This window comes from Gopherus evgoodei, chromosome 18 (assembly GCF_007399415.2).
Source record: "Gopherus evgoodei ecotype Sinaloan lineage chromosome 18, rGopEvg1_v1.p, whole genome shotgun sequence".
In the NCBI taxonomy this organism is placed as follows: domain Eukaryota; kingdom Metazoa; phylum Chordata; order Testudines; family Testudinidae; genus Gopherus; species Gopherus evgoodei.
In genome coordinates, this window is record NC_044339.1 from 285,939 (window position 1) to 311,223 (window position 25,285).

At 43.9% G+C, this 25,285-nt stretch overlaps 1 protein-coding gene across 3 annotated transcripts in view; it reads right to left on the minus strand.

Annotated features, from left to right (window-relative positions):
• Positions 1-25,285, minus strand: part of EIF4G3 (eukaryotic translation initiation factor 4 gamma 3) — a 513,419-nt gene that overhangs the window by 63,911 nt on the left and 424,223 nt on the right. For all 3 annotated transcript variants that reach the window (XM_030537664.1, XM_030537665.1, XM_030537663.1), the window contains 8 exons: positions 20,963-21,133; positions 20,609-20,806; positions 18,550-18,696; positions 17,948-18,184; positions 13,923-14,027; positions 7,083-7,215; positions 5,080-5,174; positions 2,491-2,584 (listed from right to left, as the gene is read on the minus strand). In XM_030537664.1, coding sequence (XP_030393524.1) covers positions 2,491-2,584; positions 5,080-5,174; positions 7,083-7,215; positions 13,923-14,027; positions 17,948-18,184; positions 18,550-18,696; positions 20,609-20,806; positions 20,963-21,133 — 1,180 coding nt within the window. The remainder of the gene's footprint in view (positions 1-2,490; positions 2,585-5,079; positions 5,175-7,082; positions 7,216-13,922; positions 14,028-17,947; positions 18,185-18,549; positions 18,697-20,608; positions 20,807-20,962; positions 21,134-25,285) is intronic.

Consider the following 25,285-nt stretch of genomic DNA (forward strand, 5'->3'; position numbering starts at 1 on the left):
CCCCTTCGTCCACGAGTGCCTTAAATTCCTTTCTATCATGCTCCCGAAGGGAGTCCTTGAACTTGGGGAGGGATCCCCAGAGATTAAACTTGTAGCAACCCAGGAGAGCCTGATGGTTTGCTACTCTCAACTGGAAGCTTGACGACGAATAAATTTTTCTCTCAAAAGCATCCAGCCTCCAAGAGTCTTTGTTCTTTGGGGTCAGGACTGGCTGCCCCTGTCGCTCACTGGGGTTGACCAACTTGACCACCAAGGAGTTGGGCGCCGGGTGGGTATACAAATACTCATGCCTCTTAGTGGGTACAAAGTACTCGCGTGCCGCCTTTTTAGAGATGGGAGCCAACAAGGCTGGTGTTTGCCACAGGACACGTGAAATTTTCGCCATCCCTTCATGGAGCAGCAAGACCACCCTGCCTGGTGCCAAGGGGGAAAGAACATTGAACAGGAAGTCTGAGGGCTCCTCCATTTCCTCTGCCTGGAGATGGAGGCTCGCTGCCACCCTGGTAGTACTCCTGCAGGATGGAGGGGAGCAGGGCCGCAATGAGCTCCTCCGGACGGGGTGAGGAGGCTAGTGTGGTGTTTTGGGTGTCAACTGGCACCGAAGGATCCACCACCTGTTTGGACTCTGGGCATGGCACCAAGGAAGTGGTTCCCGTCGACTCTTTCCTTGGCAGTCTAGAGATGGAGGCTGATGGTGCTTCCAATGCTCCGGCCACCAAGCAAACCCCTACTGGGAGCTGCACCGGAGGCCACAGTGCCCACTGGTACCACTGGGCCGGCCACAATGCACGGTGCCACTGCACTTGCTGAAGCACTGGCGGGGCCAGTCGATCAGGCTGGCTCGCTTGGCCAGTAGATGGGCGACTGAGTGGAGATCGGGCTGGCATAAGACATGCTGCTGCCTCTGGACCGGAAGTGGTGGCGGGGCCGGGATCTACGTCGACTATGGAACCATGACCTCAAGGCAGGAGAACGACAATGACGGTAGTGGCTGCACCGCGAGCAAGCTCGATGGGCGGACCCACAAAGGCGAGGAGCCAGCAATTGACGCCAGGAGCTACGGTGCCTTGATGGAGACTTTGAGTGGGATTCCGAGCAGGAACGGTGTGGACAGTCATGCCATGACTGACTGTGGTACTGCCTTCGAGATGAGGACTGTCAGTGACGTCCGCCACAGTCCCGGTCTCTGCTCGCTCCATGAAGACAAGCGGTGCCGAGAGTCCCGATCGGATGGCACCCATCCAGACAGTTTAGCCAGCATCAAGGGCGATCCATGTAGACTGAGCCCTGAACGGTCACTGGGTGTTGAGTGGTGTTGAGAACGTTCCCTCGACTGAGACCGGTATCAGGCCGGTGGCGACAGCGGCGATCCCAGCAGTGGCTTGCCTCCGGAGCATGGGGCCGACTTCAGCGGTGCTCCCACCACTGGCATGGACATGACATCCTTAGCTGCCTGGAGGGCTTTGGGTGTAGATGGCATCCAGACATCCAGAGAGGCCTGTTCTGAAGAGGATGGGCTACTTCGCTCCGCATGAGTCAGAGGCATAAGGCCTGATGGAGATCGAAGACTACCCAACATGGGCCTAGCCTCTGTTCTAGATTTCCCTCAGAGTTGTTGTGAAGACGGATTCTTTCTGGTCCTCTTGACACGCCCTGTGGAAGGGGAGCAATGCCAACTAGTCGAAGGTACCAGAGGGTCTCCGTATACCGACGCCGTAGTGCCAGGTACTGGATCGGTGTGCCGGGGTCGGGGCCAGCACCAACTCCATCAGGATGTTTCTTTCTTTTTCAGTCTGGAGCTTGACTGACTTGCAGATCTTGCACCTTTAGCTGATATGGGTTTGTCCCGAGCAGCGCAGACAGTCTGTGTGCGGGTCACTCCTTGGCATAGAATGCCTATAGGAGCTGCACGACTTAAATCCTGGGGCACGGGGCATGCTCCAGCCTGGGCCCACTAACTAACTAAACTTTACTGAAAACTAAACTGACTACAGGTACTACTGAACGAACAGTTCTGGGGACAAGCAGCAGCAAGGCTGGAGCTAAGTAGTTCCGACGCACCTTCACTGGTGGCAAGAAGGAACTGAGGGTGGAGGGAGCGCGCAGCTCCCCTTATACTGCGTCAGGCAGGCGCCACTCCAGGGGTCGCGGGGGCGCTCTCCTCCTACAGGTACTGCCAGGGGAAAAACTTCTGGCACTGGTGCACGTGGCGAGCACACACACCTACTGTGGAATATACATGAGCAATCACTTGAAGAACTCTTATGTTACAATCTGCTTTAAGGGATGTATTCTTGATCATTCGCTACACAAACTTTATCTAGGCCTGAGCTCTGAATTCATTAATTTTAGACGGTCACAGCATGTATACCTCTTACTTCACATTAGGTGGTTTGTTCAAAATTACTACAGTGATGGATCAACAAGGAGCTAAACTACAACTACAAGGATCAATATCAAGGACAGCATATAAACTGAGGTAAAACTTACCAATCTCACTGGCCTTTGCTCCACCACTGCTGCCCTTTCCCCAGCTGCCCAACTGGGCTTTAGGCACAAGCTGAATCTTCTCATCTATTGTGGACTGCAATACACATCAACACAGAGGATCAAGTACTCACAAATAGGAAAATTTTGTTCCTTACCTGTAAATGGATAGTTTCATATAACTCCACTTACTAATTCTGGTACAGCTGGTAAGACCCCTTATTAGCAGAGAGGCACATTTCTAGTAAATTCTTGGAGATCAATCCTCAGCCTCTAAAAGGCAGGGGGTGTCTAAGCACACCCCAAATAGATGCTTCCAAAGCATAAGTGTAAAACATCCAAGGGAAAGCAACCCTCCCAAAGAGAAAGTGTAAAACATCTGTGAGCTTCCTATCAATAAGAGCAAAAGATCTTAACAGTAGTTTTAAGGAGGGAATACTGGATTGATGCATTAAGCGTGTGAGAGACGACCATTTTGTGTGTAATGAATAAATGGTTTCCACTTACTGTGAAATCTGCCAATCCTGGCACTGCTGGGAATTTGCAAGCAGCAAGGATCAGAACAGAGAAAGGCATGAAAAGAAAAGGTTTGTAGGATCTGGTGGGAAAAAGCAGTGTCTCACAAGAACAGGAAATCTGTTTTGTAATGATCAGCAAACAAATTTATTGACTACCAGGTTGCAACACTGCAGATCTCCTTGGAACAGCCTCTGTTTCCTTCTGCCCATGAAGCTGCCATGGAAATACAGGTATGTACACTAACCACAGTAGAAGAGCTTCTCTCATCTGAGTTATAAGCTTGAATATTAGCAGAATAAGTCCACCTCACTAGACAGGGCTTTGGAGGCCTGCTGTACAATCTCCATAAAGATCTGCAGAAAGATTGTATTCTGTCCTGGTCCTACTTTATAGGCCTCTTAACATTCAGGCACTAAAGGAAAATTCAATAGGGTGGCACTGATTAGGGCAAAAAGAAATAAAGAAATCATCCTAATAATGTGAAGAACCAAGTTCTCTTTCTTTGGATAGAAATTCCAAAGCTGTTCTCAGGACCATTTTGTCTGGAAAGAACTCCAGCAAAGGACAGGGCTCTAGGAAAGGACAATACACTGACCCTGTGTCTGAGATTACTGTCACAAGAAATCCCACTTTGCTGGTAAGAATAACAAAAAGTCATTCATCAGAGGCTCAGATGATGGTTGGGGCAAGATTTGCAGGATCAGATTAAAATTTACAACAGTTTATAGGAAGCTGAAATGCCGATATGAGTCTTCTGATTGCACCCAGAAGTCTACAAATAAAAAGTGGGTGTTCATTGCTCATTTCAAACCACAGATCCTCAAAGCTCTTGGTGCTGCCACCTATGATAAGCAGCAAGTAGAGAGAGAGCAACCCTCCCCTCCACAAAGAGTAGTTCAGTTGAAGAAAGAGAAGGTGGTGGAACACTGGAAAAGAAGTGACAGTAGTGGGAGCTATGGCCAGTTTCCTTGCCAATGGAAACCAGATACCAGGGCTCAGACCTCTCCTACACTTCCTGCACCAAGATTCTTGGTGCTTAAATCTTCCCTGCCCAGGCATCTCCTTAAAGCACTGCCAACTAAGAGAAGATAACATGGAAAACCTGCCATCCTCTGAGGAAGAGGCTGTCCCTTCCCTCTTCTTCAGGACTGGCTCCAGGTTTTTTGTTGCCCCAAGCAAAAAAGAAAAAAAAGTGTGTAGGGGGAGCAGAGTGTAGGTGCTGAAGCAAAAAAAAAGAAGAAAAGGGGCCAGAGTGCTGCCTCAAGCAGATGCTTGGAACGCTAGTGCCTAGAGCCGGTCCTGCTCTTCTTCCCTGTGTATTTGCAGGAGGGGAGTCCAAAAAACAGAATGAGAATCATGAAAGTACAGAAGTACAAGGTGACATCCTGGGCCTCTCTCTGGAAGATCCAGAAGTGGACAGGATGGTGTTCAGAAAAAAAAGGTCTGGACAAGGGACAGAAAGATACAAGCGCCAATTCTCAGAAAACTGTAGTCTAGAAGGAGCCTGCTATCAGGCCTGAGGCAAAACTGAGAGAATACTGTGGACTCTATGTACTGAGAGTATGGTGGGGCACCTCTGCCAACAGGGGCTAGAAACTGAACTCCAAGAATCTTCCTGAGTTCTGCCTCCATGATAACCACAGGCAGGCCTTCCAAGGCATTTGAGAGGCCTCGTGGGATAGCTGCTTGTTGTATTATTCCACATCAAAGACAGTACCTGAATTCACATTCTCTTTTCAACTCAAGAAAATTTTGGATCAAAAAAGGATCATTATGAATCTTAAAAAATGTGTACTCATGTTGTCTTTCCTTCGTTCAAATAATCTTTGAACATTCAGAACTAATAACATTTGCGCAATGTTTTATTTACAATCAGCTCAGATCTGCCTCCCCAAAGATTTTACGAATTAGAACAACCTAGAAAAAATAGTAAGGCAAGATTCTGCACTTGTGCCTCTTTGTACCTATAAGCACCAAACCATCTCCTCCATAGATCTAAACAAACAAAAATTTCTCAAACTAATATCAAAGTAGCTTTGTCAACATTAAGTGACTCAGTCCATTGATACTTACCTTGGTAATTTTAAGGAATTTGGTGGGATCAAGCACACGACTAGTCTTTGTCCCCTGAACAGTGTTCCATCCACTTTCATCTACCCTCTGGACACCTACAGAAACAACAACATCAATCAAAACCTCCTTAAAACTGTTGCTCATGGTCCAAACGTATTCAAGGGCAATACGTACAGTCCTCACCTCTAAAACTTGATCTGAAAAAGTCAAAGAAGAGGCTGCAGCCCTACTGTGAGTCCAGCACAACTCTACAGTGTGAATGTTAAGCATGAATTTTGGAGATGTAACCTAGATTAGATATTATAGAGGCATGGGATATTTAAAGACTATTGTATCAACTTTATAAACATTACGTATATCTTTCTGAACTATGAATTGTATTCTGGCTCCTTGGGGGAGTTGCAGGTTTCCTGCAGGAACTAACATCATTTGGGGGTAATAAATGAAAATTCCTAGGCAGGTGGCTCACCCCTTGGGAGAAATGGCACATGCTAGTTTGATCTGGTTAAAGATGGTTACCAAACAAAGAACTGACAGCTGTATGAAGTGGTCATTCTGATATGGGAGGGAGTCACTCTCACTCAATCCAAGAATTAGCATGACACTGTGACCAAGAGGGGCAGACCTGCAGGAAAGGTTTGAAGTACTTTGTTCCTATCAGGGTTTTCATGTAGAAAATGGATTTTCCTAGTAAACTAAGACCTGCATGTGAGTTGTTTACTGTTTTTAAGATAGGTTTTCTCTGTATTGCTTTTGTTCTGAATACTATTATCTTTATGAAGGCTGAATGGCCACTGGTTAGTGCCTGTCATCACCCTGAAAGAAAGCAGAGGTGCAGATTTAGTTGGGAATTGGTCCTGCTTTGAGCAGGGAGTTGGACTAGATGACCTCCTGAGGTCCCTTCCAACCCTGATATTCTATGATTCTGTGATTCCATGCTGAACTAAACTTAGACCAGCTGGGATAACAACAGTGGAATTGCATGAGGAATTGCAGCCCAAATTTCTGGTCTAGAGGGAGAGTCACAGACCTCTGCCCTGAGCAAAGTGATAGTTAGAAGCATGAGACCTAAGTGGAGTGTTCTTAAGGAGGCCAACTGAAGGGGTCAGAGGTGCAGTTACTTCAGGAACTGTGGCACATGTCGATTATTAATTGTTGTATTATAAACAGGCCTGAGAAAGAAACACCACAATTTTGAAGGGCAAACTTTTGTGATATTCCCCCCCAGTCTCAGCACTTTCAATGAGACAACTCAGTGCTGGGATAACCAAGTGTGATGCTACTGAAATCAAAAGGATCCAGACCTGCTTTTAGCACGGCTGATTTTGGTACAATAGCTCAGAAAGGTACGAACAGCCTCTATTCATCTCAATGGGTGTTTAACTTTGATGCCTAACAACAATTTAAGGTGAGGTTATCACACGCTGTCACACACTGAATTGTGCCTTACTGTGAGAGTACTCCCATTTGTTGAAATCGCAGTATTCATGAAGTAAGATGCTACTCAGTGTGAGTAAGACAGGCAGAATGTGACTCCTAAATAGTAATTATAATATTCTGAGATCCCTGTGAAGCCCTAGAGAAGTGCAGTGCTTCACATAAATGTAACATTTAAGCATCAACCACCCATATAGTGTAATTACAATTTTACAAATCTGAGGCATTTAAGAACTTAAGGGATTTCCCCCCCAGAAAACACACATAGGAAGTCAGTGCAGAGCAGGCAACAGAACCAGATTTCCATGAGACCCTCTTTGTCAACAATGTCAGCTGTCTCATCAGTGATCATTTTAGCAGGAGAAACCAGCTTCTCTGGGAGGGTGGATAGTGCTTGACATTGCAGAGGGATGTTGGAGAAAGTATCCTCAGATCTTCCTCCTGCTCCAATCTCATTCATGTCCATGACAGAAATTTCTTAACGGATGTGTCTTTTTTATATGATTTTGAACAGTGGGCAGTGGATGCCCACAGTGAAATGAGAGCTAATTTGTGTGGTTCTTTACCTGGTCTTCTCTTCTCTTTGGTCATGAGTTGCTGGACCTTTCTCTGCTCTTCTTGCTCTTCAATTTTGGCTTCTTTATGAATCTGCTCAATAGTCTTGGGGCCTTGATCTGCTCTCCGGGATACCCAGTTGCACTGTATAAGCAGTACACAAGAACCTAAAATGAGTTGTGTGGCATTTACAGAGAAGCCTAGTAAATGTGATATCATGGACATGGTGAGAGTAAGGTTGTAAAAGTCACTTACACAGTTCAATAGCTAGCTTCTCAGTAACCTTCTCACCCTTGGGAGATGTTTACACTGCGATTAGATACCAAATGCTGGCCTGTACCAGCTGACTTGGGCTCGTGGGCTTAGGTTGTGGGGCTGTTTAATTGCAATGAAGACATTCTGACTCAGGATGAAACGCAAACTCTGGGACCCTCTCACCTCACAGGGTCCCCCTAGTGCCTGGGTTCCAGCCTGAGCCCAAACATTAAACAGACCTGTGAGCCCAAATCAGCTGGCACAGACCAGGCATGGGTTTTTAATTGCAGAGTAGACATACCCTTAAGGATTATGTCTATGTTTATAGCGGCACAAGCCCAATATGTGTAGCTACATGCTGCAGTGAAAGGCTCAAGAAGCTCTGCACTGTCAGAGCCTTTTACTGCGATGAGGAAACGCTCTTGCAGGGGGAAGTCAGCAGAGAGCTACCAGAGCCTTTTGCTGATGCCGGAGTCTTTCTCCCCTGCCTCAGCCTTTCACTTTGTGGGGAAAGGCTGTGGCAGCAAGATGCTGCACTGCTAAAAATAACACTGTAGATGTGGGAGGCACTGCTTGGGCATGTAACTAACCCATGTAGGGTATATATCCTGGGGCTTCAGTCATGTAGGGCATTCTATTCTACTCTACATACATAAGCTGTGCCTCACTATCTACACTGCTATTTACATCTGGGTTAGCTGGGCGTGCGGTGTCTGTTCTCTATATGTCACTGTCAGTATCTTTAGAGCACATGTATCTTTAGATTAGAAGGACCACCAGTGAAAAGGATGCTGTGGAGCTGGGTCACCTAACCTATACCACATTTCTAGCCTCAGACTTACAATAGTAGAATCTATATATAGTGCAAGAATAGATCATTGAATTTGGCTTCTGTAACAAGGATCCATCTTCATAAAAGAACAAGACTGACATAACATGCAAGGCTGCTTTAATCACTTGTGCTATAAAGGTCTTCAGATCATTATCTTTTCTATCCTATGCAGCATAACTGAATACCAACTTAATAGGAAAAAGATGTCTTTGAGGGGAAGTTGGTGTTACTTCAAATTGGTTACATAATTTTAATGTTTGCTGGCATTTTTCTTCCACTTCTGGAAAGACAATGAAACAACTGGTCCAAAAGAGCAGTAATAGCTGTATTTTTGTGGAAAACTGATTTGCCAGTTAATCCAAGACTCAATATATATTAATGTGAGACTTTTACGCGGTCCTGAATCAGTAGGGGCTGAGAAATGCTACTCCACACTATAAAAGAATCTAATATGGGCCAAATGGGAACTCTTTGGAAAAAAAGTGGAAGCTTTATGCACAAGAAAATATTAGGTGATTGATGCTGTCATTAGATCCCATACTGTACACATTCATCTACCCCAAAACATAAGGGATCCAAATATACCATGGTTGTTTCTTGACCTGGCTACAATCTGTTTACAATTTTTAGTGTAGATGACCTCAATTATACTCTGTAACAGCATTAAAGCCCAGATTATGTATTAAGCTTTAGTCTGGCTACATTTTAGCTTTTTTTACATTTTTAGTTTAGATTGAACTCATCCTCACTAATTTTCAGACAAGTTTGGAACCAGTTATTGATGTGGCTGGCTCTAAAGGTAATTTGTGTCCACACACACTATGGTTAATATGTACATCCCCGCTACAAGACCCTTCCTTATTATGAACCTTTCGGTATAACAAACCCGGTCCCTGGATCCTGACTACAGTAAGTACTCTATTGTAAAAAAAACAACAACAATTTTTATCCAGCGTCATACGTTGAGCCCAAGGGCAGAAACTAAGGAGTAGGCCACTATCCCACCTCCCCCTGCCAGGGGCTGAAGCCAGAGCCCCAGTGCGCAGGGCTGAAGCCTGGAGCGCCAAACCCACCATGCAGGGCTGACAGCCCAAAGGCCCGCTCCCGTGCAGAGCTTGACAGCCCGGAGCGCCAACCCCACTGCCATCCAAGGCTGACAGCCTGAAGCCCCAACCCCACTGCCATGCAGGGCTGACAGCCCCAAGCCCAGCTGCAACCGTACATGGCTGACAGCCCAGAGCCCCAGCCCCAGCCATACAGGGCAGACAGCCTGAAGCCCCCAGCTGCCTGGGACTGACAGCCCAAGTCCCAGTCCCTCTGCCCATTTTTTTTTTATTGTCCTTTCACTATAAACTGTTCAGGGAGGACAGGCAGGGCAGAAAAGGTAGGGAAGTTGCATTGTATGTAAGAGAGCAGTATGACTGCTCAGAGCTCCAGTATGAAACTGCAGAAAAACCTGAGAGTCTCTGGATTAAGTTTAGAAGTGTGGCAACAAGTAGGTGACTAGATGTCCTGATTTTATAGGGACAGTCCCGATATTTGGGGCTTTTTTTTTTTATGGGCTCCTATTACACACACACACCTCGGTCCTGATTTTTCACACTTGCGATCTGGTCACCCTAGCAACAAAAGTTATGTCGTGGTGGGAGTCTGCTACAGACCACCACACCAGGGGGATGAGGTGGACGAGATTGTCTTCAGGCAACTAACAGAAGTTACTAGATCACAGGTCCTGGTTCTCATGGGGAATGTCGATCACCCCGATATCTGCTGGGAGAGCAATACAGCAGTGCACAGACAACCCAGGAAGTTTTTGGAAAATGTAGGGGACAATTTCCTGGTGCAAGTGCTGGAGGAACCAACTCGGCGCAGAAATCAGGAAGGCCAAATCACACTTGGAGTTGCAGCTAGCAAGAGATGTTAAGAGTAACAAGAAGGGTTTCTATAAGTATGTTAGAAGAAGGTCAAGAAGGTGGTCAAGGAAAGTGTGGGCCCTTTACTGAATGAGGGAGGCAACCTAGTGACAGAGGATGAGGAAAAACTTAATGTACTCAATTATTTTTTGCCTCTGTCTTCACGAACAAGGTCAGCTCCCAGACTGCTGCACTGGGCAGCAAAGCATGGGGAGGAGGTGACCAGCCCTCTGTGGAGAAAGAAGTGTTTCAGGACTATTTAGAAAAGCTGGACATGCACAAGTCCATGGGGCTGGGTGTACTGCATCTGAGGGTGCTAAAGGAATTAGCGGATGTGATTGCAGAGCCATTGGCCATTATCTTTGAAAACTCATGGTGAACGGGGGAGGTCCAGGATGACTGGAAAAAGGCTAATGTAGTGCCCATCTTTAAAAAAAGGGAAAGAGGAGGATCCGGGGAACTACAGGCCAGTCAGCCTCACCTCAGTTCCTGGAAAAATCATGGAGCAGGTCCTCAAGGAATCAATTTTGAAACACTTAGAGGAGAGGAAAGTGATCAGGAACAGTCAGCATGGATTCATAAGGGCAAGTCACGCCTGACTAACCTAATTGCCTTCTATGATAAGATAACTGGCTCTGTGGATGAGGGGAAAGCTGTGGGCGTGTTATTCCTTGACTTTAGCAAAGCTTTTGATATGGTCTCCCACAGTATTCTTGCCAGCAAGTTAAAGAAGTATGGGCTGGATGAATGGACTATAAGATGGATACAAAGCTGGCTAGATCATCGAGCTCAACAGGTAGTGATCAATGGCTCCATGTCTAGGTGGCAGCTGGTATCAAGCAGAGTGCCCCAAGGGTCAGTCCTGGGGCTGGTTTCGTTCAGTATCTTCATTAATGATCTGGAAGATAGTGTGGACAGCACCCTCAGCAAGTTTGCAGATGACACTAAACTGGGAGGAGTGGTAGATATGCTGGATGGTAGGGATAGGATACAGTGGGACCCAGGCAAATTGGAGGATTGGGCCAAAAGAAATCAACAAGGACAAGTACAGAGTCCTGCACACAGGATGGAAGAATCCCATTCACTGTTACAGACTAGGGACCGAATGGCTAGGAAGCAGTTCTGCAGAAAAGGACCTAGGGGTTACAGTGGATGAGAAGCTGGATATGAGTCAGCAGTGTGCCCTTGTTGCTAAGAAGGCTAACGGCATTTTGGGCTGTATAAGTAGGAGCATTGCCAGCAGATCAAGGGATGTGAACATTCCCCTCTATTTGGCATTGATGAAGCCTCATCTTGAGTACTGTATCCAGTTTTGGGCCCCACACTACGAGAAGGATGTGGAAAAATTGGAAAGAGTCCAGCAGAGGTCAACAAAAATGATTAGGGGCCTGGAGCACATCATTTATGAAGAAAGGGAGGGAACTGGGATGATTTAGTCTGCAGAAGAGAAGAATGAGGGGGGATTTGACAGCTGCTTTCAGCTACCTGAAAGGGGGTTCCAAAGAGGATGGATCTAGACTGTTCTCAATGGTATCAGATGACAGAACAAGGAGAAATGGTCTTAAATTGCATTGGGGGAGGTTTAGGTTGGATATTAGGAAAAACACTTTTTCACTAGGAAGGTGGTGAAGCACTGGAACGGGTTACCTAGGGAGATGGTGGAATCTCCTTCCTTAGAGGCTTTTAATGTCCAGGAGGGATAGCTCGGTGGTTTGAGCATTGGCCTGCTAAACCCAGGGTTGTGAGTTTAATCCTTAAGGGGGCCATTTAGGGAACTCGGGCAAAAATCTGTTTGGGGCTTAGTCCCGCTTTGAGCAGTAGGTTGGATTAGATGATCTCCTGAGGTCCCTTCCAACCCTGATATTCTATGCAGCGATGGTTCCAGGCACCAGCACTCCAAGCGCATGCGTGGGGTGCTGTCATAAACAGATAGTTAAGGGTTAATGTCTCTTTTACCTGTAAAGGGTTAAGAAGCTCAGTAAACTTGGCTGACACCTGACCAGAGGACCAATGGGAGGACAAGATACTTTCAAATCTTGGTGGAGGGAAGTCTTTGTTTGTGTTGTTTTGTTCCTTGTTTGCTCTTGGGAAAAAGAGGGACCAGACGTACAACCAGACTCTCCATATCTTTCTGAATCAGTCTTTCATGTTTCAAACTTCTAAGTAGCCAGGCAAGGCGGATTAGTCTTATATTTGTTTTCTTTCAACTTGTGAATGTTTTTCCTTTTGCTGGAAGGATTTTTACCTCTGTTTGCTGTAACTTTGAATCTCAGGCTGTGGGGGGAAGTCTCTTTAGTCTATATGAATCTGAATACCCTGTAAACATTTTCCATCCTGATTTTACAGAGATAATTTTTACTTTTTCTTTCTTTAATTAAAAGCTTTCTTTTTAAGAACCTGATTGATTTTTCCTTGTTTTGGAATCCAAAGGATTGAGTCTGAACTCACCAGGGATTGGTGTGGGGAGAAAGGAGGAGGGAATGGTTAATTCCTCTTTGTTTTAAGATCCAAGGAGTTTGGATCTGTATAGCTTCCCAAGGCAACCCAGGAAGGGGAATGTCTGGGGGGGAGGGAAAAGAGGGGGGATGGTTTATTTCTCCTTGTTTTAAAACCCAAGCAGTTTGGGTCTTGGGTTCCCCAGGGAAGGTTTTGGGGGAACAGGAAGTGTGCCAAACACTATATTTTAGGCTGGTAGCAGTGTACCACATCTAAGCTAGAAATTAAGCTTAGAAGTGATCATGCAGGTCCCCACTTTTTGGACGCTAAAGTTCAAAGTGGGGAAAAAACCCTTGACAGGCGCCAAGCTGCGTGGGGCGTCCTGCCGATCTCTGTGAGGGTGGCAGTCAGGCTGCCTTCGGCAGCTTTCCTGCAGGAGGTCCACCAGTTCCCCAGATTTGGTGGCAATTTGGCATCGGGTATGCTGAAGCCACAGGACCGGAGAACCTTCCACAGGTGCGCCACCAAATCCGCGGGACCGGGTACCTCCCGCAGGCAAGCCGCTGAAGGCAGCCTACCTGCCGTGCTTGGGGCGGCAAAAAAGCTAGAGCTGCCCATGATTCTATGATAACAAACCCCTGGCTACAATGAACAAAAGCCTTGGATCCAACAGGTTCATTATAGCGGGGGTATACTGTAATCATGGTAGCTAATCATATTATCATTCTTGCTAGCAGTACAGGCTGAGACATGTAACTTCCTGTAATAAACTGGGCACATTTTTTTTCTTGATGCATAGAGGCCTTCTGAACACCCTTGTGTAATCACACTGGCTAGTCATCTCAATCCTCTGTGTGTTCAGAGCACCCCAGAGTGCTGCTGGTGTAGCTATGTGCTCATGTCCTCTGGGCACTCTGTTTCCAGTTCCAGCACTTTGAGACAGCTACCCAGAATGCACAGATACATACATGGTTAAGCAGAGCGCTAAGAATAGACACACAACAAGTGATACAAGTTCATGTTGTTTATAAAAAACCCAAAAACCTACTTTGGACAAAAGCTGAGCTGTGTCTGTTATAATCAGGTTGGATGAATGTATCAAAAACTCATGTTACAAAAACATGTCTGTATTTGCAGTGTAGACAGGACCTAAGTGTCCTAAATGTCTGAAGCAATTAATCTGTCCACCAAACACTAATCTCTTAGCCCTCAATAAAATAAGGCCGAGGAGTAGGGAAGGAGGAGTGCTTCTTACCTTTCAAATGACCAGATATCTGGGATGAGCAAAAAGGGTATAGATTTTCCTTTCATCATTCCTACTACTGTAATCAATAATTATTACTCTCATTTGAGGGATATTCCATTACAGTAGTGCTAATGACTCTGCTCTTTTACTTACTTCAGTGGGTACATACCAGCCTTAGGTCTATTACATCCTGAAGCATGAAACGAATCCTGGAGGACGTTTTTCTCTCTTTCACAATCTTCTCCATTTGATTAAAATACTGGTCCATACGGGGCTATAAAAAGACACAAATGCCATCATCAACTCTCAGACGAGCATCAGAATGCAACTTTACCTGGGCAATCAATTTTGTTCCAGAGCAGTCTACTGAGCATTGCCGCAATACACCGTATGATTGATTCAGGGATCTAGATTCTCTCTCTGTGAAAATGTGCATCAGGTCATGCACACTTTCATGCATGTACTGGACTTATGTATGTATGGCCCAAAGAATGCTTACATGATGTTTGGGGAACGAGGCTGGGATTCTACGGATCCCTGCCTAATTCACTACAAACTTTCAATATTTTGACTACATAGATAAGTTACCACATCCATATGCACAACATCCTTTCAGTCAAGTTATGTTATCATTAAAAATAGCACCATCATTTACTGACAAGAAAAGTGTTTTTTTCCCCAAAGGCTTATAAATTTGGCCACAGTAAAATCAATTTTCACTAGGACACTGAAAGGCACTTCTATTTATCAAGGGCTTGCCAAACTCTGAAATTACAACCCCCACCCATTTTAGAGCTAGAGCTGTTACAAAAAAAAGTTGCAAGTTTTTTTTTTAAAAACAAAAAAGTTTTATTTTTTCACTCCTCTCATTCAAAAACAGTGGAAAACTTTTGCTTCAGGAGTACTTGTGGCACCTTAGAGACTAACAAATTTATTTGAACATAAGCTTTTGTGGGCTACAGCCCACTTCATTGGATGCACAGAATGGAACATATAGTGAGGAGATATATATATACATACAGAGAACATGAAAAGGTGGGAGTTGCGCAACCAACTCTAAGAGGCTAATTAATTAAGATGAACTGTTGTCAGCAGGAGAAAAAAACTTTTGTAGTGATAATCAAGATAGCCCATTTAAGACAGTTTGACAAGATACTTAACATGGGGGAAACAGATTCAATGCGTCTAATGGCTCAGCCATTCCCAGTCTCTATTTAAGCCTAAATTGATAGTATCTAGTTTGATAGTAAACTAGATACTATCAATTTAGGCTTACACACATTGAATCTATTTGGGGAGGGATGGCGCAGTGATTTGAGCACTGGCCTGTTAAACCCAGGGTTGTGAGTTCAGTCCTTGAGGGGGCAATTTAGGGATTGATCCTGCTTTGAGCAGGGGGTTGGACTAGATGATCTCTTGAGGTCCCTTCCAACCCTAATAATCTATGATGATTCACTGGTGGACTTGTTCTTGGGTGGCTAGCCTGTACTGCTGTAGCTGCACTGCTGATGGTACCCAAGCCAGCAAGGTTAAAGCTAGCTCAGGTATGTCTACATGTGCTACAATCACACCTCCAGTTGCAGTGTAATCATACCCTTAGTGGCAGAACTCTTACCGATGTCAATAGTGCAGGACTGAAGCCTTGGGTGATACAGCTAGTGTGTAGATGCTGAGATGGAGAGGAATTGAGGAAAAGTATTGTTACTTACCCTATAGTAATTGAGGTTGTTCAAGATGTTGTAGTCAATGTGGATTCCATGTACATGAGACCAGATTTCTTTTAATAGCTGTCTGCCAGGACTGCACATAAGCCTCCTAGTATTCCCATAGCAGGGTCATGGCCCTCTCTTAGTTCCTTTGCAATTCAAAGCCCATTTAGCTGAGGACTCTGAAAAGCGGGGATGAAGGGTGAGTCATGGGATCCACACCGACAACAACATCTCAAAGAGCCACAGTTACTGTACGGTGAGTAATTGTACTTTCTTCTTCTAATAAGAATATAGCAGTAGGGATATATTACCGACCATCTGACCAAGATGGTGATAATGACTGTGAAATGCTCGGGGAGTTTAGAGAGGATATTAAAATTAAAAACTCAGTAATAATAATGGGGGACTTCAACTATCCCTATATTGACTGGGTACATGTCACCTCAGGACGGGATGCAGAGATAAAGTTTCTTGACACCTTAAATGACTGCTTCAGCTAATCCTGGAACCCACAAGAGAAGAGGCAATTCTTGATTTAGGCCTAAGTAGAGCACAGGATCTGGTCCAAGAGGTGAATTATAGCTGGACTGCTTGGTAATAGTGACCATAATATAATTATATTTAACATCCCTGTGGCTGGGAAAACACCACAGCAGCCCAACACAGTAGCATTTAATTTCAGAAAGGAGGACTACACAAAAATGAGGTTAGTGAAACAGAAATTAAAAGGTACAGCGCCATAAGTGAAATCCCTGAAAGCTGCACGGAAACTTTTTAAAGACACCATAATAGAGGCTTAACTTAAATGTATACCCCAAATTAAAAAACATAGTAAGTGAACCAAAAAAGTGCCACCATGGCTAAACGACAAAGTAAAAGAAGCAGTGAGAGGCAAAAAGGCATCCTTTAAAAAGTGAGGAAAATAGAAAGGAATATAAACTCTGGCAAATTAAGTGTAAAAATATCATTAGGAAGGACAAAAAGAATTTGAAGAATAGCTAGCCAAGACTCAAAAAGTAATAGCAATTTTTTTAAAGTACATCACAAGCAGGAAGCCTGCTAAAGAACCAGTGGGGCCCCCGGAAGATAGAGATGCTAATGGAGCACTCAAAGGTGATAAAGCCATTGCAGAGAAATTAAATGAATTCACTGCATCAGACTTCAGGGCCGAGGATGAATTCACGGCTGAGGAAGAATTCATTTAGTTTCTCTTCAATGGCTTTATCTCTTTCCGCATCTCCATTGTCTAGTGGCCCCACTGTTGTACCTTTTAATTTCCGTTTCACAAACCTCCTCTTGAAGCTCGTTCCTTTGTTGTTCTTTGTTTTTTATTGGGATATTTCTGGCTTTAACTTTAAAGAATGTTAAGTGTATCTAGCTCCCATCACACTCCTCCCTTTCAAAACTCTTGTTATCCACTCCTGTTCACTAGCTCCTTTGGTCACTTAGGAGCAGACTTTTTAAAGCCTGGGTCTTCCTGAGTAGTCCTGACCCTGGTTAAGGCTTGATGGGTGATAACCGGCTTAGAGCTCAAAGCCTCGTTAAGAAGCTTTCAGCCTTGCCTAGCATGTCGCTAGCTCAGCATACAGTCCCCTAAACAAACAGCAATCCACCCCGGGGATCATTGTAAGGATTAGGATTGGTTTCCATTGTGATTCCTGCAATCCACCAAACTGCAAGGAAACTCCCTTCTAAGAGCAGCTGAAAACAATTAGCTCAGTTTCCAGAATTGTGTCTGATTGAGTTCTGGCAGGCAAATCTGAATAAGTCTTCATCCCTTGCCTGGTTTGTATGAAATAGAAGCAGATGGCTAATGCCAATAGGATTGAGTTAATGTAATGTTTAATGCAGTAAATTACACTTACATTTACTGGAAAAATAGGGGAAGGAAAATGCAACAGTGCAGCGTGAAACATCTGCCTCATCACAATACAGCTTGTGATCACAACACAACATAACACAAGATGAATTTTCAGAGAAAATAATACACTCAGAAGACTTGTCTAAGCCTGTGATTGCTTTGATAATAAGGAAGTTTAGATCAGTCAACATGCCTTGCAGATGTTACCATGAACAATTCATTTGATGATGTTTTTCCATATGTAACACAATCCCCAAAGAGCAAAGAAACTGGAATACATTTTAAGGCTTTGGGGACTGCGGTTGACAGATTAAGCTTCCATGCGTAAAAGGAAGATATTATGTATGTCAAATACTTTCTAGGTTGTGTAGCTGGGTGAATTACTTGGAAACAGCTAAACAGCAAAAGGAATTAAAATATTTCAGCTGGTGCTTAATGTAGCCAGCAGTACATAATATATTGGAAAGGGGTGGGAAGGCAATGAGACGGTGGGGATGAAACATTCTCAGCATCTGATTTAATAGAACATGACAGAAATTCCTAGAGAAAACAACGGCAACTGAAAGCACCAAGCCCCTACTTTTGCATCCCTGTTCAGCCACTGTCACTCAATCTCTTCTTTACCTTTGCTTTCTCAAAGTCCAAGTCCTTGCCGATGGTGGTGAGCAGGCGGCAAAGGCACTCCAGGGACTCTTCATCGTGGTTCTTAAGCAGCTTCACCACACAGTCATGCATGATGGCCTCTGTCAGCATTTTCAGTTTGAAGAGTTCACCAATGAATTTGATGTTTCCGATGGATCTCCGTCGAGCCTTGTCCTTGGCCTCTTCCAGCTCCTCATGGAGCCGTGTCTTCTCCTCTGGCTGTAGAACAGAAAGGGGAATTCTAGAAAGCATGCACATGGAAATCACACTGTAGTACACGCTTCTGAAAAGCTAGAGTTACTGCTGTTCACATCCCCACTCTCTTACTCCAAAAACTAAGAAACATATAATCATAAGGGCTTCCATTAATGCAGCTTTTTTATTAAACCCAACCACAGTAACACAAGAAATTAAAATTTTCCAAAGCATCCACAGCAGTCCTTCAAGATTGCCTTGGCTGGGATTGGTCCTGCTTTGAGCAGGGGGTTGGACTACATGACTTCCTCAGGTCTTTTCCAACTCTCTCTTCTATGAGTCTATGACTGGACTATCAAAGATCACTGAGATTTTATGAAGAAACTCACAGTGGTAGCAGCTTCAAGCTCTTTTTGCTTCTTCTCAAAGACATCATCATCAGCTTTGTCTTTTTCAAATTCCTTCTGGCAACGATTCAGTAGCAACTTGCGGAAATTTACTGTGCTCCCAGGCTTGTCTGCCATAGGTACTTTCAGCTGCACTCAAGGGAAGAAAAACACAGGGAAAAGCACGGTTAAACCTTGACATACAAAGGATCTGAAGTAATCACTATCAGTTACATTTTATTACATATTTTATAAACAGTAATAGAAGAGCTTGCAAGGCTATTACAGTTAAGCATCTTGCCAGTGTTTTCATTAGACAACCATATTTTTATGAGTTTCAGAATTCAGATATGGAATTTTTCTCCATACTAAAGCTTGTCTGACAACATCTTGGCCTAAAACTAGATTATGGTTTCCCTACAAAGAATCCATGATTTTTTTAAAATAAGAACATTTTAAAATACAGATTTTTGTTATGCATTTCAGATTCCAGAGCTATGCCACAACAATATATATTATTGTTAATAAACACTCAGAGAACACTCGTTATGTATTGCCTATGTAACAGTACGCACACTGTAGCTGAATCTTATCAGGTCCATGATTTTCAGGGTTCATTTCAGAAATGTACCACTCTGGGGCAGTGCTCCACCAATGACAAAAACGGGGATCAACACTTGGAAAAAAAGGGGTCATTCCCCAAATTTCACGGGTAAATGTTTCTTACCTTAAGTTTGGTGATTCAACTCCCCTCTATCTTGCCTGAAACTTTCTGATACCTGAAATGGCTTTTCTGGGGGCAGTGTTTCTTGTCTCTGAGTGACAAGAGGTGCTATTTCTGGTAGGATTAGTTTTCTCCATCACTACCTCTCCTCCTCTGTTTTCCCTCCTTTTCTCTACTTCTACCCCTCTTTTCTCCACCCTCAATCTCCATTTTTCCCTTCTGCATTTTTAAAGTACCTATTGTGTTAGATGCTGTAACAGGTCTAATGACTGACACTAGTAGTGTGATTGATGCCTAACATAAGGAAAATCTCACTTTTACTGCCAATAGCATGGCCAGCAATCCTTGACTGTATTGTTTGTCATCGTGCACCAATAGGATAAAAATCACTCAAGTATTATGTAGAATTGGAATTGTGTGGCCAGGGCACAAGCCTGTGGCCTGAAATGAATTCTGGATTTGATGACATCAATTCCAAAAAGGCATTACATTCTATCATAGATCAGTAATAGTTCTTTAATCTGCATGTCCATTTCAAGATGGCATTCGCACCATTCTGCTACTGAATCACTACTGGAGCAGTTATGAAGTATCACATTGATGACCTGTGTATCTGTTTTCATGAGAGTCACTGCAGTAATGAGTCAGGATACCTATTTATTAGTTTAAAATGTGCCTTGATACAGATTTACATAATACACATCAAAGCCTTCTCTCTATCAAATAAATAACCAGCTTTAAAAAGTTTGTGTAAATATGCTTCTACATAATACATCATAAACACTGCAAAAAGCCACTATAAGTGTAATTGAGAACACAGTTGAGAATACAAAACCATCAGTGATAATGAGACTCAAGACAAAAAGAGTGGATTGATTGTCAGAACCCAGGGTCAGTTTGTGGGGCTGGAATTTAGGAATTGCCTCAGCTTTCTACTCGTAAACTGAACACATTTGCTCTGGAAATCAGTGACACAACTTGAATATGGAATCCTGTTTTTATGGAGCTACTTTTAGGGCTGAACTGCAATTTAATCACAAAATTTTCAGAGGTGCTCAGCGCCCTGTAACTACAAATCTGGATATCATTTTAGCATCACTCCTAGTCAATTTCACTCTGGGTTTTCTGGGTGCATGTGTGTTCAATGTATACATGTAAACACAATTTTGTAATGTAAGATTTTCTCAGATACACTAAGAAGTTCAATAATAAATACTAAAGGGTATAATTCTGCCCTGGATGTGTTTACATAATTCCCATTTTAGTCCATGGGAATGATGTGCAGCAAGGGGAGAACTTACCCACAGGAAACTTCTGTTTGACTTTTGCCGCTCTTACCGTTACGAGACATCTACACATATTTGCATAAGCCACAGAGAAGCTGGGCTCATCGATAGCTTTCTCAAAGACCAGGTCAATGACTCCTTTCAGCCTCTCTTCTGTGTCTACAGTCAGGTCTGTTACTTGCTTCATTAGCTGATTGAACATCTGTGGTGTCAATTTGTTTAAGATACTTCGTACCTTGCGGAACAGTTCCTAAACATGTCAGTAAAAACAGTAAGTGCAGAGCACAAACACAGCAAGATTATAGGAGGTGATCTGAATAATGAACTGATATGTATTTTAAAGTCATGTGTAAGACCACCCCAGAAATTCACTGGCATTCACAAAGTGTATCAAGACTGTTCTCACCTGGGTTTTTATATTTTCTGGGTCCTCAGCCTGGCTGTCTCTTTTCAGGCTTGGCTTCCAGGCATTTTCTGCTTTCTTCAGGTGCACATCTTCTTTTACACATACAGTGATGATCTTCCTGGGCTCCCTCCTCTGGCTTGGCTGTGATCTTCTTGGTCCAACATTCAACAACTAGGACAAAAACATTCCTTATTGTATCCCATTTAATACTCACTGCTCACAATACACGCTCCAGTACTTAAGTAATAGCTGTGGATGACAATACAATCAATCAACAGTTCACCCTACTACTTTTATGAATTCCTCTCAGACAATAAATTGGTCTAGACCTCAGCTTGGAATCTGTGCAATGCACATAAAAGGGACAAACAGAAGACACTCTTCCCTCTGTCAGCCAACATCACATAAATAAAATAACATGTGGAGATATACCTATCTCATAAAACTGAAAGGGACTCCAGAAGGTCATTGAGTCCAGCTCCTGGTCTTCACTAGCACGATCAAGTACTGATTTTGCCCCAGATCCCTAGGTGGCCCCTTCAAGGACTGAACTCACAATGCTGGTTTTAGCAGGCCAATGCTCAAACCACTGAGCTATCCCCCTGAAGAGTGCTACCAATCAGTCAGAACCTCTTCTATCCCACCACACTACTTAAGATCTGTGGAACTGATTCCCAGTGTCCAACAGGAAGTTTTGAAAAATGAAGACTATTAAGATAGGAGGTCACAGTAAAAGCATGTTCTAGGACTAAGCAGTATCTTCCTGTCTATTTCAAACATGCAAGCTCAGGCTAGTAAGTTATGTTCTTGGTAAAACTGCTAGACTATTATTGATGTTTCAACTGAATTTGATTTTAAACAACAAAGCTATTTTTGAGTTGCACATAGAAAAGAGGGTCAGTTCACCTGAGGCTGAGTAATCAAAACAGATGTGATCCATATTTTCTCTAAACTTCACTGCTGGAGGAATGTAAACTTTTCTTTTGAAAGATAGCACTCACCACCTCCCACAGAGTACACAGCATGGGACAGTTTATTCCATCCAAAACCACACATGAACAATGCTGATGGTACAGTAGAAAAAGATCATTTGTATTGGCAAAAGGGTATAATACACACGCCTCACCAGAGTAATCTTTGGACTCTTGTTTAAATACTAAATGTACTGAATGGTGCACTAACTCTCATATCTCTGAGTGTACTTGATAGTAATGCCTGATTACTCAATATTAAGTTACATGTTTTGTCAACAAACAGTCCTTTAACACTTGTTAATAAAACATATTTGACACTTTTTCTGGGCTGTACACAACTTTTACATAAAATTTTGGATACTTCAAAAGCCAATCTCTATTTTACAAAGTGATTAATCCACGATGTTGAACCAAAATAATCTGAGTTATTCAACTGGCTAAACTGATTACATTAAAAAAATATGCTTGTGGGCTGATGCCCTGCATGCCAAGTTTCAGCCTAAAACACATTTTTGGCAGAGTTAGAAAACCCCAGAGTATAGGCACTTATAATAGGAATGTTAAACAGTTCACTTTGATGGCATAAATGCTTGTTGCTGATAAAAAAAATCACAATATACTAATGGTCACTAATGGAGTTTAGTTTGGCTTTCATTAAGTGATAATGACATGATTGGAGTACTGTCATGGATGGATATAAACTGATAAGGAAGGACAGGTAGGGCAGTAAAGGTTGGGGAGTTGCATTGTATATAAGAGAGGAGTATGACTGCTCAGAGCTCCGGTATGAAACTGCAGAAAAACCTGAGACTTTCTGGATTAAGTTTAGAAGTGTGAGCAACAAGGGTGATGTCGTGGTGGGAGTCTGCTATAGACCACCAGATAAGGGGGATGAAGTGGACAAGGCTTTCTTCTGGCAACTAGCAGAAGTTACTAGATTGCAGGCCCTGGTTCTCATGGGAGACTAATCACCCTGATATCTGCTGGAAGAGTAATACAGCGGTGCACAGACAATCCAGGAAGTTTTTGGAAAGTGTAGGGGACAATTTCCTGGTGCAAGTACTGGAGGAACCAACTAGGGGCAGAGCTCTTCCTGATCTGCTGCTCACAAACAGGGAAGAATTAGTAGGGGAAGCAAAAGTGGATGGGAACCTGGGAGGCAGTGACCATGAGATGATCGAGTTCAGGATCCTGACACAAGAAAGAAAGGAGAGCAGCAGAATATGAACCCTGGACTTCAGAAAAGTAGACTTTGACTCCCTCAGGGAACTGATGGACAAGATCCCCTGGGAGAATAACATGAGGGGGAAAGGAGTCCAGGAGAGCTGGCTGTATTTTAAAGAATCCTTATTGAGGTTGCAGGAAAAAAACATCCTGATGTGTAGGAAGAATAGTAAATATGACAGGCGACCAGCTTGGCTTAATAGTGAAATCCTTGTTGATCTTAAATGCAAAAAAGCTTACAAGAAGTGGAAGATTGGACAAATGACCAGGGAGGAGTATAAAAATATTGCTCAAGCATGCAGGAGTGAAATCAGGAAGGCCAAATAACACTTGGAGTTGCAGCTAGCAAGAGATGTTAAGAGTAACAAGAAGGGTTTCTTCAGGTATGTTAGCAACACGAAGAAAGTCAAGGAAAGTGTGGACCCTTACTGAATGAGGGAGGCAACCTAGTGACAGAAGATGTGGAAAAAGCTAATGTACTCAATGCTTTTTTTTGCCTCTGTCTTCACGAACAAGGTCAGCTCTCAGACTGTTGCACTGGACAGCACAGTATAGGGAGGAGGTGAACAGCGCTTTGTGGAGAAAGGAGTGGTTTGGGACTATTTAGAAAAACTGGACGAGCACAAGTCCATGGGGCCGGATGCACTGCATCCAAGAGTGCTAAAGAAGTTGGCGGAGTGACTGCAGAGCCATTGGCCATTATCTCTGAAAACTCACAGCGATTGGGGGAGGTCCCGGATGACTGGAAAAAGGCTAATGTAGTTAGGATGACCAGACGTCCTGATAAAATCGGGACTGTCCAGATTTTAAGGAGTTCGTCCCACGTCCCAACCAGAGTATGGTCAGGACGCCATTTGTCCCAATATTTTTTTTCCTGGTCTTCGGCGGCAAGTCGGTGGAGAGTCTTTCAGTCGTGGACAGTCTTCAGTAGTATTTCAGTGGCAGGTGCTTCTGTCTTTGGTGGCAAGGTTTATTACCTGCTGCTGAAATACCGCTGAAGATCATCCGCGACTGAAGAGCTCTCTGCCGAATTGCCACTGAAGACTAGGGAAAAAGGGAAGGAGGAGGATCTGGGAAACTACAGGCCAGTCAGTCTCACCTCAGTTCCTGGAAAAATAATCGACCAGGCCCTCAAGGAATCAATTCTGAAGCACTTAGAGGAGAGGAAAGTGATCAGGAACAGTCAGCATGGATTCATAAGAGCAAGTCATGCCTGACTAACCTAATTGCATTCTATGAGGAGATAACTGGCTCTGTGGATGAGGGGAAAGCAGTGGGCGTGTTATTCCTTGACGTTAGCAAAGCTTTTGATATGGTCTCCCACAGTATTCTTGCCAGCAAGTTAAAGAAGTATGGGCTGGATGAATGGACTATAAGGCAGACAGAAAGCTGGCTAGATCATCGAGCTCAACAGATAGTGATCAATGGTTCTATGTCTAGTTGGCAGCCAGTATCAAGCAGAGTGCCCCAAGGGTCAGTCCTGGGGCTGGTTTTGTTCAGTATCTTCATTAATGATATGGAGGATGGCCTGGACTGGACCCTCAGAAAGTTTGCAGATGACACTAAACTGGGAGGAGTGGTAGATATGCTGGATGGTAGGGATAGGATAAAGCGGGACCTAGACAAATTGGAGGACTGGGCCAAAAGAAATCAACAAGGACAAGTGCAGAGTCCTGCACACAGGATGGAAGAATCCCATTCACTGTTACAGACTAGGGATCGAATGGCTAGGAAGCAGTTCTGCAGAAAAGGACCTAGGGGTTACAGTGGACAAGAAGCTGGATATGAGTCAACAGTGTGCCCTTGTGCCAAGAGGGCTAATGGCATTTTGGGCTATATAAGTAGGGGCATTGCCAGAAGATCGAGGGACGTGATCATTCCCCTCTATTTGACATTGGTGAGGCCTCATCTGGAGTACTGTGTCCAGTTTGGGCCCCACACGACAAGAAGGATGTGGAAAAATTAGAAAGAGTCCAGTGGAGGTCAACAAAAATGATTAGCGGCCTGTAGCACATGACTTATGAGGAGAGGCTGAGGGAACTGGGATTGTTTAGTCTGCAGAAGAGAAGAATGAGGGGGGATTTGATAGCTGCTTTCAACTACCTGAAAGGAGGTTCCAAAGAGG